The sequence below is a fragment of the Panthera pardus genome, unplaced genomic scaffold, assembly GCF_024362965.1.
Source record: "Panthera pardus isolate Hobbes unplaced genomic scaffold, ASM2436296v1 HiC_scaffold_12, whole genome shotgun sequence".
NCBI lineage: Eukaryota > Metazoa > Chordata > Mammalia > Carnivora > Felidae > Panthera > Panthera pardus.
Genome location: NW_026526677.1, coordinates 2,789,950 through 2,807,815, shown reverse-complemented (window position 1 = coordinate 2,807,815; position 17,866 = coordinate 2,789,950). Strand labels below are relative to the sequence as shown.

The window sequence follows — 17,866 nt, the reverse complement described above, 5'->3', positions numbered from 1 at the left end:
TGGATGGACAGATGGATGGATGGATGGATGGATGGATGGATGGTTGGTTGAGTGGGCATATAGATGGATGGGTGGATGAGTAGATGGTGGATGGTGCATGGATGGGTGGGTGGGTGGTGAATGGGTGGGTGAGTGGGTGGATGGATGGATGGATGGACAGATGGATGGATGGATGGATGGATGGATGGTTGAGTGGGCAGATGGATGGATGGGTGGATGGGTGGATGGGTGGATGGTGGATGGTGGACGGTGCATGGATGGGTGGGTGCGTGGTGAATGGGTGGGTGAGTGGGTGGATGGATGGATGGACAGATGGATGGATGGATGGATGGATGGTTGAGTGGGCAGATGGATGGATGGGTGGATGGGTGGATGGGTGGATGGTGGATGGTGGACGGTGCATGGATGGATGGGTGGGTGAGTGGATGTCACATTTGATTCAAAGACCTTCTTCTATGTCCCCTTCCCACTGCCCAGCCCTGACTTCTGCCGGGGGAGCAGCTGAGTGAGGAGGGCAGAAGGGTTTGTTTATATCACGTCCCATCCTCTTGGCTGCACTGGGTGCTCCAATGTGCATAGGGTGGAGGCGGAGAGAAGAGATGGCTCCTTACCTGACTGTCCGGGGTGAGGACGCCATCCCACCCTTGGTCAGTGTCGCTGCTGTGGTCTGTGGTCTGGCTGTGGGCACTTGTTGCGTGACTTCCAGGAGCTCCCACCCCTCCCCTTCAGGGGTCCCTGCCAGCAGCTCCTTTGGGAAGGAGGTTCCTAGTTCCATCACCTCTCATTCCTGGCTGCGAGGGCTCCTTGACCCTCACCTTATTTTGTGGTACCCAGGAAGCCCGAGTTTCCACCTCATCCATGCTCTGAGCCCGCTTGGGGCCCCAGGCTCAGGAACGCCCCTCCACCCGTACCTCTCAGGGCACCAAGGGCCGTGCTCGCCTGACGTCCCTGGACACACAGTGGGCAGGGGCTGAGAGACACCCAACTGGAGAATGTGCCCCTCTGCCCTTTCAGACATGTCCAGACCACGGGTGACTTCCTGGCCCCAGGGAAGGGGAGTTCCCAGACCACGGAGGCCATGGCGGGGGGGGGGGGGGGGGGGAGGCGCATGCAGGTGGTCTCAGACTTCCCCGAGCCCCACCCCCCAGGTGGTGGCCCAGCGGCCTGGGGTTTTCCAAGCCCAGAGAGCTGCTTCTTAGCCACCCCCTGTTCATGTGGAAGACCCTGACACCGCTCTGCACCATGACCAGGAGCCATTGTCTGGACAAACCTTCTGGAACAAAACTCCACTGCCCCGCTGGACCTCCTGGAAGGTTTCGGTAGCCCCATCTTGAATCACGCCGGGAGGTGCTCCCCGGAGCCTCCGAGAGGAAAGGGAATGGGCCGCCTGTGCCGGGGCAGGGCTGGGAGCTTCCAAATGGGGCCCCCTGGGGTGCCACGGGTGACCTTACACCGTCCACACCTCCCCCTACATCCCGCATCCACGTTCTGTTCTGAGAAAGCAAGCTCCGAGCAGCCTCTAGGGACAGGCTTGGAGGCCATCAGCCGAGAACAGCTGGGGGAGCTTGGCCAAGGGGAGAGACGACCAGAATCAGAGCCTTCCTTGGAGAGCCCGCATCCCCAGCCCCAGGACGTTGGCTCTTTCTGCCACCTGCAGGCCTAGCCGCCTGGCCACCCAGGAAAAGAACGGCCCTCGGCCAATGGGACACCTGACAGATCGCCCTTTCTGAGGCACAAGCGTTAATGGGGAGACCACACGGAAGGTCGGGAGACCCCACGTCCTGCTGATCTCTGGACGCGGGTGGCTCTCATCCTCTCTGAGCCCCAGCGACCCCGCCCCGCCTGGATTCTGGTGGCACTCTATTCCTGGTTTAAACCCCCCTCGGCTCTTTCTTCCCCAGGAGGACTTTTCGCCAGTCAGGTGAGACGCGCCTGGCAATGGACACTTGGGCAGTGATTTGTTTCTCTCCCGCCACATGGAACACGGGGTGGGAACCCACGAACCTCTCTGAGCCTCACGCCAGCACCCCCTGCACCCCAAAACCTCCCTTAGACACTCGCTGAGTTCAGGGGAGGCAGGGGCAACGCCTCTTATCTCTTCGTGCCGAGCACCAACATATGGCGCCCGGTACACGTCGGTGCTCCCAAACTTTAGCCAGAGGATCTGGAGGGCGGGTGTGGGAGAGGGACGCGGGGACGACAGAACGTTCTTCTGTGCAAGTCGGCTGTTCTGGCGGCTGGGGTGTGGGGCAGAGACGGCCCTCTCGGCCAGGCTGGCTTCCGCTCTGGGGAACCTGCACGGGCTCACGGTGCTGATGGCAAAGACGTGGAGACGCGCGGCTCTATCGGACCCTTCCGGAACAAAACCTCGCAGGTCCCGCTCGCTGGGTCACACCCGCTTTCGCAGCTGGCAGAACAGTGACTGGAGGAGGGGACCCGAGTGGTTCAAGGCCTCACAACTAGAGTGTGCCTGAGTTAGGACTCAGACGTGGGTCCTCTTGACTTCGACCCACCCCACCGCACGAACCCTCGCGGAGGGGGGCTCTTGGAAAGAACGAGAACGAGGGAGTGGATGAACGCATCCAATCCTCACGCTCTAAAGCTGGGTGTTTGGAAAAGCACATCTGAGACTAAGTCCAAGCGCAAAATTAGGGTTCACGTACACAGACAAGGAAAAGGTTAAATATCCCCAACAAGTCACGTGATTGTGTCCCAGACCTCGTCTGCTCTAAAGAATCAACTTTAATTATCAACTAGATTAAACAGCAGTGAGATTTACTGGCCTCTCAACTAATGAGTCCTCAGGTGGAGTTCAGGCCTAGCTGGTTCAAGCAGCGCTGTGGTGGATCTCAGTCTCTCTCTTTTTCTTCCTCCTTCCCCACCCCAGCTTCTTCTGTGATGGCTTCGGTCTCAAGCAGTGTCCCCTTCACCTCGATCGTTGCTAGCAGCTTACACTGTCATCGAAGAGGCTGGTATCCTCATGGAGGGAGCGGCTGCCCAGCAGCCATGTCCTGGAAGTAAGTCTCCCTGGCCTGTCTTGCTGAGCTTTCCCTGGGACTTTTGAGTCAGGCTTTGGTCATACGTCCACCCTGGAAGGGCAGGGTGGGTATAAACCTCCCCCAAGCCACACCCAGAGGAGTATCCAGAAGGGAGAAAGAGTGCAGGACGATAAGGGTCCAGACCAGCTGTACCCCAAGCCTAATGCCTGTGACGTGCTGGGACCATGCCACTGGGCCATGCTGGGAAGGGGAGAAGCCGGGGCCGGGGCGGGCTGCCGGCTGTCAGGAAAGGCTATTGTCTGCACACCTCGCGGAGGAGCCTGTTGGCAGAGAAGACACCCCGTGCGTTGTCCTCTCGGGCCGGGCCGCGCTGTCCCGTCCCCGCGTCCGGATCCTCTTTGGCGTGCCAGTGGAAGCTCGCGGTTTTCTTCCTGTGAGTCTCCCACGTCTTACGCGCCTGGCTTTCCTCCCCGGGTGTTGTGTTATCTTTCCCGAACGTTATTTCCTAGTTGGCTATGGCAGATCGTACCTTGTATCGCGCAGGGTTAGCTGGTTCCCGGGTGATAAAGAAAAGCTCAAGGAAAACGTGTAGAACAAAAAAGGGCAGGCGATTTTTTTCATCTGACTGAGCTGGAAGCCCGAGGTCTGGCTGGCTTCAGGGCTCACGTGATAAAACCAAGCTTCAGTGCCTCGGTTTCCCCCCAGGGTGTGTCCCCGCGTGTATCGGTCCCGGAGACACCAGCTGCTTTAGCGGCCAGCCCACCGTGTCCACGGATCACCCCAACACCAGTGTGCTGAGTGTCTAAGGGTCTCAGTGCTTCTCCTCCGGGCAGGGCTTCTGGGACCCGGCCTCCAGCCATCTTCACCCCACGGCACCCAAGGTCAGCTGAAGGTCGGTCCGGTCTAGCCCGCGGGGAGGGAGCTTATGCGTCTACACTGGAAGCAGTGAGCGTCAAAAAGCGAACGGACAAACAAAATGGGGTCCCTCCGTGCAAGGGGGCGTCCTTCAGCAGTAACAGGGAAACAATTGCTGATCTTCACACCACGTGGATGGACCTTGAAGACACACTCGGTGAGAGAAGCCAGTCCCCGAAGGCCATGGGCCGCGTGATTTCTACTTATATAAAATATCTGTGAGACGAAGATCCACAGAGACGGGAGGTAGGGGAGGGCGGGGAGAGTGAGGGCTGGTGGCGACCGGGTTCTTTCCGGGGTCATCAGAGCGGTGCTGGTGACAAGTTCCGTGAACACCTCAAACACCACCGGGTTAGACGCTTTAAGTGGGACGCTTTCACGGCACGTGAGCTGTTAGTGAAGATTCTTTTTTAAGGGTGGGCCGAATATGCACACTGTCAGACAGACATCAGAGTTTGTCGCCAGCAGGCCCTCGCGGAAGGGTCTCGCACGGGAACAGAACCTCGTCCAGTGAGAACACGAACTAGAATACGGGAGGAGGGACCGCAATTAAAGCGCCCCCCAGAGCCCTGCCGACGGGACGCACCCCCAGCAGTGAGCGAGGGGGCCCGGCCCCCCACAAGCCGCCCCGGAGACGCGGGCGTGCCTCTCCACTTGGCAGGCGTCGAGCATAGCTTGCTCACGTTCCCCTTGTTCCCCGTAGCCGGTGCAATCTACAGTCCACCCGATTCCGAAGAAATCTCCCCGTGAGTTTGCACACCGGCCCACGATGTTCTCATCTACCTGCGTTTCTCCCTTCTGTTCATCTCTGTCATTCTTTCACTCATTCATTTGTTCAACAAGTAACTGCCGACCGTCTTGGGGGACAGTGTGCCAAGACTCAGCAGGGAACAAAGCCCCTGCCCCCGCAGAGCGGGCGGTGCGGCCGGGGACAGACGATTCACAGACAGACAGACGCTAGGTGGGGGTGATAGGAGCTCCCAGGGGTGAGTAGGGCAGAGTGGTGGGGGGTAGGGCCGTACGGTCAGGGAAGGGGCCCCGTACCAAAGGAAGTTTCAGCACAGACTTGAGCGCCGTGAGGAAGCCAGTCGGCAAGCAGCTGTCTGGGGCCCCCGTGTCCCGGGCAGCAGGACTGGCACGTGCAAAGGCCCCGGGTTGGGAGTGAGTCAGAGCAGCGTGCAGAGCAGGGGAGTGAGGGGCACAGTGCAGGGAGCATGACGTCACAGAGGCGGCAGCCGGGCAGGTCACACAGGCCAAGACCCAGTTGAGCCTGTGTGTCTCCTTCTGGGACGAGGGGCCACGGGGGACTGTTTTGCTTGTTGTGACAAAATATACACGGCACGGATTTCGCCGTCTTAACCGTGTCTAAGTGCCCGGCTCACCTGCACGAGGTGCGTTCCCGTTATTTCACGACCGTCACCAACATCTGTCTCCAGAGCTGCCCCTCGTCCCCGCCTGAACTTCTGTTCCCGCGACACACGGGCCCCCGGCCCCTCCCCCCGCCCCGGCGCCCATCCGGTCTCTGTCTCTATAGGTCTGACGACTGCACGGACCTCGTAGGAGTGGGATCTCGCAGCATCTGTGACGGGCCCGGTTCCCTCAGCGTCACGTCCCCAGGGCTGTAAGCAGGTGCCAGAATCTCCTCCCTGGGGCTCACTACTGTTGCCTTGTGTGGATGGACCCCGTCAGCAGGCGATGGACACGGGCGGCGTGGAGGCCGTGTGCACACGTTTCCCTGCTTGCGGTGCCTCCGGGCGAGCACCAGAGGCAGGACAGCTGCTCGCGTGGTGATTCTGTGCACGAAGCGTCCGACTTGCCCACGCTGTCGCCAACGCTTGTTTCCTGGGGTTTTTGTTTTCTAATAACCATCTTGGTGGCTGGGAGGTGTGTCGGTGAGGCTGCAGTGAGTGTCTCCTAAGCCACGAGTGCCGTGATGGCACCTGTGTCCCAAAGACCGCACGGGCCGCTGGGTGGGAGGGGGCGGCTTGTCGCCAAGCCCAGAGGAGGCGGTGGAGGCATGGCCTCTGGGAGAGCAGCGGCATGTGGGACGTACTTGGACTCTGGATGTTGTTAGCGGGTAGAATCGACAGAATTTGCCAATCTTTTATGTGGGCCGTGGTCGTGAAGCATCAACAATGACTTCGGGGGTGCGGGGGGTGCCCGGGGGACTCAGTCGGTGGCATGTCCGACTCTTGGTCTTGGCTCAGGTCATGATCTCATGGTTCATGAGTCCGAGCCCCGCGTGGGGTGCCGCACTGAGAGTTCGGCGCCTGCTTGGGATCCTCTCTCTCCCTCACTCTCTGCCCCTCCCCCACTCGCGCTCTCTGTCTCTCTCTCTCCAAATAAATAAGTAAACTAAAAAAAAGAAAGAAAGAATTACTGTAGAGGTTCTGGCTGAGCAGCTGGGTGAACGGCATGGTCATTCACGGGGACACAAATGAACGCTGCGATCAGGGGCGTGTTAATCCCGAATGGGAGATGTTCTTGGCGTATTCTAGGTCGAGAAGCTCTTGGCGTATTCTAGACCGAAATGTTCTCGCCGTATTCTAGATCCCATCCCCTTCGCTTGCTGAGTCTTGAAGCTACATGCATCGAAAGACGTAAAAAGATTTACATCTCAAATACAGCTGCTCCTCGCCCTTCGTAAGTGAAATATCTGATTCTTCTAATGATTTTTCTTGGATTTTATTTGACATCTGTTTATTTTGTCCCCAGTCCCCTGGCATGACCCTTTCCAGCTTTCCTTTGTAAATTCATGCCACAAATGTGCTGTTCACTGTTATCTCCCATTGGTTACCCCCAAGTTATTTAAAGTGATTTTTTTTTAGGTTTTTAACTTTTATTTATATTTGAGAGACAGAGAGAGACACAGCATGAGTGGGGGAGGGGCAGAGAGAGAGGGAGACACAGCATCCGAAGCAGGCTCCAGGCTCCGAGCCGTCAGCACAGAGCCCGACGCGGGGCTCGAACCCACGGACCGCGAGATTGTGACCTGGGCTGAAGTCAGACCCTTAACCCATGAGCCCCCCCCCAGGGCGCCCCCTTAAGTGACGTTTTAAAGTTTCATGCATATGGTACAAAAGTCAGAATATGAAAAAGGGCAGCGGCCCGTCTGCCTCACGTCACTTTGGATTCAGTTGTCCGCTCACAAGTAAGAAAAGTGTTCCGTAAGGGGTTACTACCTGACAAGTACCCTGATTTATACCTTCAAGCACCACTGCCCGGAGCGGGGAGGAGGTCCTGCGTGGCTGTGCGCGTCTGCGGAGGGGGGTGGCAAATTTTCTGGGTCTTTGCCGCCAGAGTATCTCCTTACTTACGTGTGCCTACTTACTTACATCACTTATGTGATGACACCCAGTGCTCATCCCAAGTCCCCTCCTCAGTGCCTGTCACTCACTTAGCCCATCCCCCCACCCAAAGCCCCACCAGCATCCCTCAGTGTGTTCTCTGTATTTAAGAGCCTCTCATGGTTTGCCTCCCTCTCTGCCTTTGTCTTATTTTTGCTTCCCTTCCCTTATGTTCGACTGTTTTGTTTCTCAAATTCCACATGAGTGAAATCATAAGAGATCTGTCTTCCTCTGACTAATTTCACTTAGCATCATACCCCCTAGTTCCATCCGTGTTGTCACAAATGGCAAGATTTCATTCTTTTTCATCGCTGAGTAGTATTCCTCTGTGTGTGTGTGTGTGTGTGTGTGTGTGTGTGTACACACTACATCTTCTTGATCCATTCATCCATCGATGACCATTTGGGCTCTTTCCGTACTTTGGCTATTGTCGATAGTGCTGCTGTAAACATTGGGGTGCATGTGTCCCTTCGAGACAGCACACCTGTATCCCTTGGATAAGTACCTAGTAATGCGATTGCCGGGTCAGAGGGTAGTTCTATTTTTAATTTTTTGAGGAACTTCCATACCGTTCTCCAGAGTGGCTGCACCAGTTTGCATTTCCACCAGCAGTGCAAAAGAGATCCTCTCTCTCCGCATCCTCGCCAACATCTGTTGTTGCCTGAGTTGCTCATGTGAGCCATTCTGACAGGTGTGAGGTGGTATCTCAGTGTGGTTTTGATTTGTCTTTCCCTGATGATGAGTGATATGGAGCATCTTTTCATGTGTCTGGTGGGCATCTGGTTGTCTTCTTTGGAAAAGTGTCTGTTCATGTCTTTTGCCCATTTCTTCACGGGATTCTTTGTTTGCTGCTGTTTTCTCTCACTGCCTCTAGAATTTATTCATCACCTTCCATGCTCGGAAGTGTCATCAGGCAGCGTCTGTGTGTGGGACTCTGCCAGGGCTCTGTCCACATGGAAAACGTGTCTTCAGTGGGGGAAATGCTTCTGCACTGTCTGTGGTTCCTTCTCCCCTGCAATGCTCACCCTCTGCACCCCTACAAGGTTTATCCACAGATTTGAACTCCTAGTCTTTGTGTAATGACCTTCACCAAGTTAATTAGCCTCTGTTAGCTTCAGTTCCTGAATCATGAAATCAGCCTTAATAAACCAATCTCACAGCCGGGCATGAGGATTAAAGCCACCAGAAGGACACCAACCCCTTGCCGCCCCAACAGTGCCCTCCTGAACCAGAGCACGTGCTTCATCCTTCCCATTTGGGGTGTCACGTCTGCAGAAGGATGGCACTTCCCAGCCCCTGTGGTGCTTGGGGGCCGTGTGACTTGTTCCGGACAATTAACTGTGGGCAGATGTGCCCCGAGTCCCTGTCCGGCTGGAGTGTTTCATTGCCAGTGAAAGGCCCACCGGGCACTCTTGTGCTCACCCCCAGTAAATGACAATGTTCCAGACGGGGTCTGCTCTGTGGGTCAGATTCTGCCGTGAAGACAATCTAGGAAAGAGCCCCGCTGGCCTTCATCGGACATGCAGCGTGAGTGGGAAACAGACTTTTGTTTACGGCACTGAGCCCGGGGGGTGTCCCTTGCTGCCACACATTCAGCCATGCTGACCAATCCACGGGGGTCGGCAGAAATCCCCTCCCCTTCGTCACCTTGCATCAACAAAGCGACCGCCCGTGAGCGTTTCCCAAGATGTTGCCAGCCTTGCCCAGACTGTCTGTCCTTTATTGACCAGGTTGATGGAAGTCCTGGGAGGACTGGCCACCCTCACGTTCGAGCTGGTTCTCAGCACTGATCAGCCCGGCCAAGGTGGAGTTGGCATTGGTGGGCCAGAAGACGGCATCCACAAAGCCACAAATCAGAAGCTTCTCCTGCTGATGACAGAGGAACCGATGTCCTTATACTCCTGGCTGGTGACCCACACGTCCTTGAAGGTGGAAAGCGAGCACAGGATGGACCCCCCCACCCAGGCGCCGTACGTAGAGTTGGGGCAGGTGGATACCTGGATAGGGTGGAGGAGGCAGAGAGAGGGGAGAGCAGGAGAGGGAGGGGAGGGGGGCGGGGCAGGGGCGGAGGGGTCAGAGGAGGGAGAGAAAGAAGCCAGAATCAAAATACTCCTCCAAACTTGAGGTAAACCTCCCAGGCACACCTCCCGGACGGTCATTTCTTCCCTCCGTGCAAATGCAATGCATTCCAACCTTTACAGGTGCTTGTCGGTGCACGTGCCGACTGCCCGTAGCTTCAAAGCACGGGACAAAAGGAGCAAGAGCGGGAAGGAGTCACCCTTGGCCCTGAGACTCACTCTGAGATCTACGGCACATCTCTGAGTTGGTTAAAGTCCATGTGGGAGGCATGGGTGCTTTGCAGAAAAATTAGAAAATACAGATAAGCAAACAAGAATCACAAACAACCTCGAGAAACCCCTTGAACGTTGGGGTGCACAGCCCTGGAGACTCGCACCGTGCCTCGCTCTGACTCCCGCATCGACACCTGCCCCCGCGTGCGTTCCCCGCACCTTGGATTCGGAGAGGCGGCAGCCTCCAAGCCAGGTCAGGGCACTTCTGGGCTGGGAGGAGCCAGACATCCGTGCTCCCATCGCCAGGGGGGGACCACTGCTCCGCAAGGTTCGAGTCACCTGCGCAAGGTCAGACAGTTGTCATCCTGACGTGCTCACTGCCTTTCCTTGACGCCCACAGACACATCAGGAGAGGACAGCCTTGTTTTTGTAAAACGAGAAGGCAAACGCACTGCTACAAGGATCCGGGGGGAAAGGGGATCTGGGGCGAGGACTTGGAAAGTCCAGGTGGCAGTGGGGTGAGGGAGGATGAGTCACCAGAGTCGGTTACCGTCCTTCACCGGCTCTGGCACACCACAGAACCCGGCCTGGGGCGAAAACATCGGCTGCTGTTGGTGAAGAGAAAAAACGCTGCCGAAAGGGTGAGTCAGGAGCGGGGGACAGAGCACCTTCAGGGTCAGGCATCAGGCAGAGAGGAGACAGTGAGTCCCAGGCACCGACACCCTCCGCCCGTCTTTGCTGCCACCCACAGGCTGTCACTGGGAAGAGTCACCTGTGACCTCTGCATCTTCTCTGAACACACACAAAAGCAAACAAAAGCGTGCCCCAAACTGGGACGGTTCACGCATTCAGGAGAACGCAAAACTACCAACAGAAAAACGGCCAAAGGGTTGACATAAGCAAAAGGTTTAAGAAAGTTTAGAAAAGAAAATAAAAGAGGGGGCGCCTGGGTGGCTCAGTCGGCTAAGCATCCGACGTCGGCTCGGGTCGTGACCTCACGGTCCGTGAGTTCGAGCCCCGCGTCGGGCTCTGCGCTGACGGCTCGGAGCCCGGAGCCTGCTTCGGATTCTGTGTCTCCCTCCCTCTCTGCCCCTCCCCTGCTCACTCCCTGTCTCTGTCTGTCTCAAAAAGAAAATAAAACATTTTTTAAAAATGATACAAAAAAGAAAATTAAGAGGACAAACTCCCGACAGCAGGGAGACCTACAGAAGTACTCACCTTCAGCAGGAATTAAAGAAACGCGAATTAGAGCCATCGGGTGCTTTCCATCCGGCCAGTTGGAAGAGCTTTAAAACCAGGGCCTCGTGCAGAAGGGGTGAAGGCGGGTGGGAGGCATGGGCTTCCGGTGGGGGAAGGCACAGGTGAACTCGGCCACCGTGGCACTGTCATCGGGCTGCCTGGTGGCAGGTGCCCCCCACACCCGCAGTGAGCACAACGTACCCGCTGGGTCTCACCCCTGAAGCTAACGTGACGTCGTGTGTCGGCTACCCTTCAGTTCCCAAAAAGGCAAAAGCAAAGAAAAGCCTAGAAAAGCAACCGACGTCCCCGTGCCCGAACGAGCGGACGGGCGCGAGCCGCTGTCCCCCTGTGCCAACCGGCCCGGAGGCCGCCGGCTCCCGGGCACAACCTGGCCATCTGTTCAAGTAGCCTGACGCCGAGCACACGTTTCTGGCTCAGGAAATCCACGTGTACACATGGATTGTAAGGCAGAAAAAAAAAATTGTAAACAAATAAGGGTAAATGGTGAGCAGAGCTTTATCCCAAGAATCTTGTTAGGGCAGGATTTGGGTTGTCGGGAGGAAGGATCGTTTTGAAGGCTGGCCCGTGGGAACCAGCGGCTCTCGGAAGCGGTTCTCCCCCTTCAGAGGAAGGACCGGGGGGGGGGGGGGGGGCGCGCCGTGGAGGTTAAATGCGCTGCACCCCCTCCCTTCCAGGGAGAGTCCAGACGGGAGGGCATCAGGCGGTGGCAGTGAAGGGAGACAGGTGCACCTTCGAGCTTCATATGGAGGAGTTTTGGGGGGCTGGAGGGCTTCCCTGAGGACTCAGAAGAGGGGTGGGTGGAAAAGCTTGGTCCACACGTCAGCTGGGCCGCCGGCAGGGCGGGACAAAGCCGACGGCCGGACAGATCCCCGCTGCGGGAGTGGTCGGGACACAGTGCAGGGAGGTAGGAGGTCACACGCCCCTGACTTCCGTTCGGGACTAAGCTGTGCCGTCCCTTCTGATTTAGTGACCTCACTGCAGGCCACGGCGCTGACGCTGAGTGCCCCCGAGAGCCGGCGCGTGAAGGGCGCGGGGCCTCGCACGAGGGCCCGAGGGGCCAAGGTCTGGGACGGCGGGTAAGATGAAATAATGGGGCCGCAGGCATCCGCAGGGAGGAGGCAGGCCCGTGCCAACTCCCCGAGGCCACGGACGGCACTGAGCACGCGATCGTGGAGGCCGACTGCAGACTCAGGAACCCTGTGTGGGCGTGCCTCTCGGGCACGGAAGCCGGCGGCGACAGCTACTATTTCGTGGTGAGGAAGCAATGGAAGGGATGGGCGGGTCACAGCGTCCCGCCCTCCTGCGCATGCTGTGACACGAGTAGAACAGGGCTCCGACGTGGGAGACCCTGTGCGTCTCCGGGTTTGCCTTTCCTGGGAATTCACGAATCTTCTCTGTTGTCCCAGTGACTGCCGGCCGGTGGCAGGGGTGGGAAGGGAGGATGGACCCACGCTGCCCAAAGCACGGATGGCCACCCTGCGCTCACTCTCAACGTCACCGTGGCCCACCAAGTCTGGCCACCAAGTCCGGCCACCAAAGTCTGGCCACCAAGTCTGGCCACCGTATCCGGGCACCACCAAGTCCGGCTGGGGAAGGAGGGAGGGAGGGAAGCAGGTAGGCCAGGGGGCAGGTGGGGCTCTGGGCAGGTAGCAGAAGACACCGAGAACTGAGCCAGAAAGTTCTCTCAGAGCCCCCCACCTGCCAGCAGGCCTGAAAGCCGGGCTGAGGCGTGAGGTGGCTGCTGGGGAGCTCAGGGACAGAGGGACTCAGTCCGTCCACACTTCCCGCCTCTGGACCCTGGCGGGTGTGCTGGTGGCAGAGCCTGTGGGTCTGCGGGGACATAGCGGCTCAGTCCCTGCCCACGCGGTGTGCCGAGTGCCCGTACCTTGACCTGGCGGGGGGGGGGGGGCGGTGCAAAGGGTAGTGGTGAGCGGGGGCCTCGGGACACGAGGGGGCTGGCGTCTCCGGCAGGGGCTCCCGAGAGCTGCAACGTAGGAGCCCGTTGTGGGGGCCCCCGCGCGGCAGGTCGGGGGGGCCCGCGGCCTGCCTGAGGCCCAGCTGACATGGGACACCGCGTAGAAGCAGAGGCCGCGAGGCCAGAAGCAAGCAAAGAGCAGGCTGCAGGAGGACAGCTCAGTGGAGGCGGCCCAGGGTGGCCAAGGGGGAAGGAGGCCTTTATTTAACCCCCATGGCGTGGGTGGGTCTGTCCCTCCAGCCTCGGCCAGCCAGGCTGGGCTTGTGCCCAGTTCATAGGGAGAAAAAAAGAAAAGCAGTTGTGAAAACCGGGGCCAAAGAGAAGTCAGTCTGACCAGGACATTCTGGGGAAGGGACAACCAGGGGACCGACCGGGAGAGGGCCAGTGGCCGCCGGGGGCAGGGGCGGGGTGACCAGGCGGGCACGGGAGCCCCAGGGCAGGGAGCGACTCCGTCAGACCGTCGGGGTGGACACCCGCCACCACACGTCCCCTCAAACCGGCAGAGGGTGCGAGCCCGGGAGGAGCCTTCCGTGAGCCGGGGACGCGGGTCGGCAGTGAGGCACCGATGCCGGTTCCTTTGGGCGACAGACGCGTCACGCTCGAGCTAGATGTGTGTGCAACGGGCCGAGGCGGGGAGTGCGTAGAACTCTCCCCTTTCTACTCCGTTCTCCGTAAAGCTAACACTCCTCTAAAAGGCAGAGGCCATTAACTTAAAGCTGAATATATACGTCGCGCTTTTACAGGGTGCCAAGACGACGGGGGAAGCCGGCGCAAGGCCGGGGCCGGGCGGGGTGACGGGCTTCCTCGAGCAGGGGACGGGCTTCGGGCCTGCCTCTCCCCCGGCCGCCTGAGCCCGTCCTCCTCCCGTCTACACCCCTCCCTGGGCTCGTGGAGCCCGCCAGAGCCCCCGGCCCAGCTCCAAACTCTGTAACATCCTTGATCTGTTCTCCAACAGGCACCAGAGCACCACTTGTCTCCCCGAGCCACGCACCCCACCGCAGGGATGGCTGTTCAGGCTGCCTCCTCCCTGGCGACCCTCGCCCCTCACCCCTACATCCCCGGCCCACCTGACACCTGCACCTGACAGTCTGCGCCCTGCCCCCAAAGTCCGCCGTCCAGCCTGGCTCTGCTCAAACCTCCCCGTCCTCTGGGTACAAGCCTCACACAGCCCTTCTCCTGTCTCAGCCCCGGCCAGCCCCTCGCAGCCCTTCCTTCTGGAAGCCTCTGGGCCGCCCCAGGGGCTGTTCCCTCTGTGCTTCCTCAGATATCCCCGTGGCTCCCCTGCTCCTTCCAGAGGAGACCCACCCTGACCACTCACCCCTCCTTCCTCCGTGGCTTCCCCTGTGACTTATAGCCCCTCCTAACACATTTATTCCCTACTGCGTGGATTCGTGTTGTTTATGGCCCCCCCCACGCCCCCGGAACGTAAGCGCCAAGGATCTTCCACACTTCTGTTTACTGATGCTTCCCCGAGCACCTGACAACGTGCCTGGCACACCAGAAACCCTGTTATTCCAGAAATATCCGTGGGATGAACTCAGGAAGCCCCCAAAGGGTGCATCGGGGGGACCGTACCTTCACATTAATTGTAGGGGAAACCAGGGTGGATATTTCTCTCTGCATCCGGAACCACAGGCCGGAACAGGAGCCGGTACCTCCAGACAAGATGATGTGGCCGAAGAGAATCTTCCAGAGGGCGGGGCTGCAGGAGCTGATGCTCTGGAAGGCCTTCATATGGATGCCCAGGTCGTTTCTCCCTGTCGGGACGGGCGGAAAGAGACAGAAGTTTGGGGGCCAGAGACTCGGCCGGCTTCACCCTTGTTGGGATCTCTCCTCCCAGCTGCAAGCACAGGGTGGGGGGGGCGGGGGTCACGGGCTCCCCCCGGATCTCAGCTCCGAGGGCAGTGGGCAAACATCAGCACCACCGACCACAGGGCCCTTATGTGTGGGGCTCAACGGCTGACGGCTGAATACACAAATATTACTTCTCCTCTCTCATCTGAGATGATTTATATTCAGATGTTACTGACAATTATTAACCTTTAATGCCACGGCATCTATTACTTTCTGAACAGATTTCTGCAGAGGCAACGTCCTTGCTCGGGTGGCCTTTGAAAAATTATACTGATGATTCCTTTTTTAAAAAAAGAAATTATGTTTTATTGAGGTGAAATTGGCATACAACATTATATTCGTTTCAGGCGTACGACTTAATGATTCATTATTTGTATATATTGCACAACGATCGCCACAATACGTCTACCTGACACCTTCTTGACTCATCATTAGTGCATAGACATAAACACAAGTATGCAGAGAACAGCCCTCAAGGACAAGGGCGTTTATTCCGGTGTGTTCAGCACTGACAGCTTCTGGGAGGGGTGGCGGGGGTGCCTGACGATTACTCCCTCTCCTCACCTGGGATAGGACCTACCGCACAGCCTCGGGATAAAGAATGAAAAGGCTGATTTGCCAGAATCATCGAGAACGTGCCTGGCCCAATGAACGTGAACGCGGGCCGCCGATGCTCGGCTCTCATCACAGGGTTGGCCGTGTTCACGCTCACTGAGGTCCCCCCAGATGCGGAGGAGAAGGGTCACGTTGTGGGCGAGAAAATTCATCCGACGATGGTTTCCTTTATCCAACTTAATATTTCGGGGGGCATGGGCCATGTCTGAAGCCTTTATCCCCTGCAAACTCCAATGAGGAGAGCAGAGGTAAACTCAGCTCGCCCGCGCCAGATGTAAAAGCCACATCCTGACGAGGTACTAAGCCTAGGTACTAATCCTGGGGAAGTGGTTTTGTCCCTCTTGTTCCCCTCCGTCCCTCATAAATGCAGCGAGTTATTTTCACCAATGGATTCCAGGAGACGGCTGGTTTTCCGTGACGACCTGGAAACCTTCCCCATCAAGGAATTTTACGATCTATCCCATTGTTCCTGTTCTGCCATGCCCGCCAGGGAGCTTAGCCGACTCAGTACTCCTCCAGAACCGCGAGGTCACTGGGGCTGCTCCCATAGTCTGGCTGTTGTCCACAGTCCCGCAAAGGACAGGCGGTATGCACGCATGGGAATATTCCTCAGCCACAGAGAAGTATGAGATCTTGCCATTCGCAGCAACGTGGATGGAGCTGGGGGGTTGTAATACGAAGCAAACACGATTGCTCACTAACTCGTGCGCCTGGAACTAACACCACACTGCATGTTACCTGTACTAGAACTTTAAAAAAAAAACAAAAATCTCTACATCAGCCAAAATGTTTCCGGTTCCCTCCGAATCTGTGGTTTTCGCCCTTCTGTTTTGTCTCCATTTGCGTATTTCAAATTATTGTGTAAGCAGGCAGAGTAGGAGTCACACAGCGGAAGGACAGTGCGGGGTCCAGCCGGGGACTCAGTCACACCTGACAAGTGTTTAGTGCTCTGCACTGGGTTTCCTCGCCTGTAACGTGAGCCACGTCACATGGGGCAGGACTGAAGGCTGCAGGCCCGCGTACAAGGGTCGGCAGAGTCACAGGCATACAGTAGGTGCTCAATAAGTGATAGTTGCTCCCACAGGAATGAGAAATGGGCACCTACTCACTACTGAAGACAGCGCCCCCCTTGTGACTGCCGGGCTCCGTCCCCCGTACAGCGGCCCTACTGTGTGCATCTGGGCCCACCCCTGGCCCCTTCCCACCACTCACCCATGAGGTCCGCCCGGAAAAGCACTTCGGGGCAGAAGAACTTCTCCTGCCCGAGGGTGACCTCCTGGCCATCGGGCAGCTGAACTTTCTGGGCGTAGGAAGGCGAGTCCGTTTTTGCTTTTTCCTTGTCAAAGTCCAAAGCCACGTAGCAGTATTGTTCTTTTATGCTCCGGACGTACTCCCGGTCGCCTACGGGGGGAAAGGCCAAGGGCCAGACAGAGAAGGGCGTGACCCCAGATGGTTCACAGAGGCATCCCGTCCCCAGGGAGCACCTTCCTGAAGCTTCAGCTCCTCGCGATGGGGACGAGGCGGCACAATCACAGCACCTGTTCCCGCTTTCATCTCCGATCCCAGCGCCTCTTGATCTGTAACGTACACCGGGGGCCTGGGCTTGTGGGAGAGAACGGCAGAGCAGGGGTGTCCTGAACCGAGGTGCAAACATTTGGAAACTGCCTGCGTGTTACGTGTTGATATCCTGGGCTGGAAGACCAAACCCGATCTCATCACCTGTTAAAGCAGGGGCTGCTGTTGGTGCCCCGATCCCCACCTGCTGTGAATGTTGGTCGCGAACAGCTCAGAGCTGCCCCCTCCTGCTGACAGCTGCCCCAGCCAGCCAGGCCCCCTCACCCCGGAAACATCTGGAAGGTCGCACCCCTCCCACCTTCTGGGTGGCTGACACAGAGTAACTATTCCGTAAAGCTTAGCCCATCGTCGTCATCATGTCACCGTGACCATCACCATCGTCACCCTCCTCATCATCATCCTCATCACCATCATCCCCACTGTCATCATCAGTCACTAGGTGTCCCTAAACATAGGTAAAGTTATTTGTAAGACTTGAATCACGGTCAAGTAGCCTTAGCTTTATAAACTGAGGGCTGCAGGTTGAACAGCCAAGAAGGATATTACACCCCAGGGATTGGCTCACCTGGACAAGAGTGGCAATTTCCTACCTGTGCTCACCAACGAGTGCCCACCGTCTGTCAATAGTTGCAGGAGATACGAGGTTAGGTCTTGGCCTGCCATGTCCATCTGGATGGTTGACTGATGCAAAGGACAGCCATCAATGATGGGCACAAAGTACGTCATTCCTTCTCCAGACTCAATGGCTGTTCCTAGACAAGAGAACATGTTGGCATCATAACACAGGGTGCATGATATCCCTTACCAATGTCAAGTCTCCAGGAAGAGATAATAAGATAATAAGAAGATAAGGCAAAGGGTCTGAGGAATAAACTTTCTTCTGTAGGGGGCTGTGCTAGGATAAAAAGCCTATCTGGATCAGACCAAGCAAGGGCCAAGGGTTTTGGACAGAACACCTGCAAATTTTCTTACTCGACCAGACACACAGATGTTAGCAACAGTTGTTAGCAACAGTTGTCAAAGGGTAAGAGGGGG

At 57.4% G+C, this 17,866-nt stretch overlaps 1 protein-coding gene across 1 annotated transcript; it reads right to left on the bottom strand.

Annotated features, from left to right (window-relative positions):
• Positions 1-7,279: 7,279 nt before the first annotated feature.
• On the bottom strand, positions 7,280-17,699 carry LOC128776129 (actin, cytoskeletal 3). Its single transcript, XM_053899333.1, has 4 exons — positions 17,422-17,699; positions 16,469-16,657; positions 14,363-14,544; positions 7,280-9,258 (listed from the first exon to the last, which is right to left on the bottom strand). Exons 1-4 carry the CDS (start codon positions 17,597-17,599, stop codon positions 9,115-9,117), a joined length of 693 nt encoding a protein of 230 aa, XP_053755308.1. The 5' UTR covers positions 17,600-17,699; the 3' UTR covers positions 7,280-9,114.
• Between the last annotated feature and the right edge of the window lie 167 nt (positions 17,700-17,866).

What these genes read in the sequence shown, in the direction of transcription:
- LOC128776129 (XM_053899333.1), bottom strand. Translation starts at nt 17,599, where the DNA reads ATGTTCTCTTGTCTAGGAACAGCCATTGAGTCTGGAGAAGGAATGACG. An exon ending in TTTCCGGGCGGACCTCATGG is followed by an intron (nt 14,545 to 16,468) that starts GTGAGTGGTGGG and finishes CCGTCCCGACAG; the next exon opens with GGAGAAACGACCTGGGCATC. An exon ending in CCCCTACAATTAATGTGAAG is followed by an intron (nt 9,259 to 14,362) that starts GTACGGTCCCCC and finishes CACCCTATCCAG; the next exon opens with GTATCCACCTGCCCCAACTC.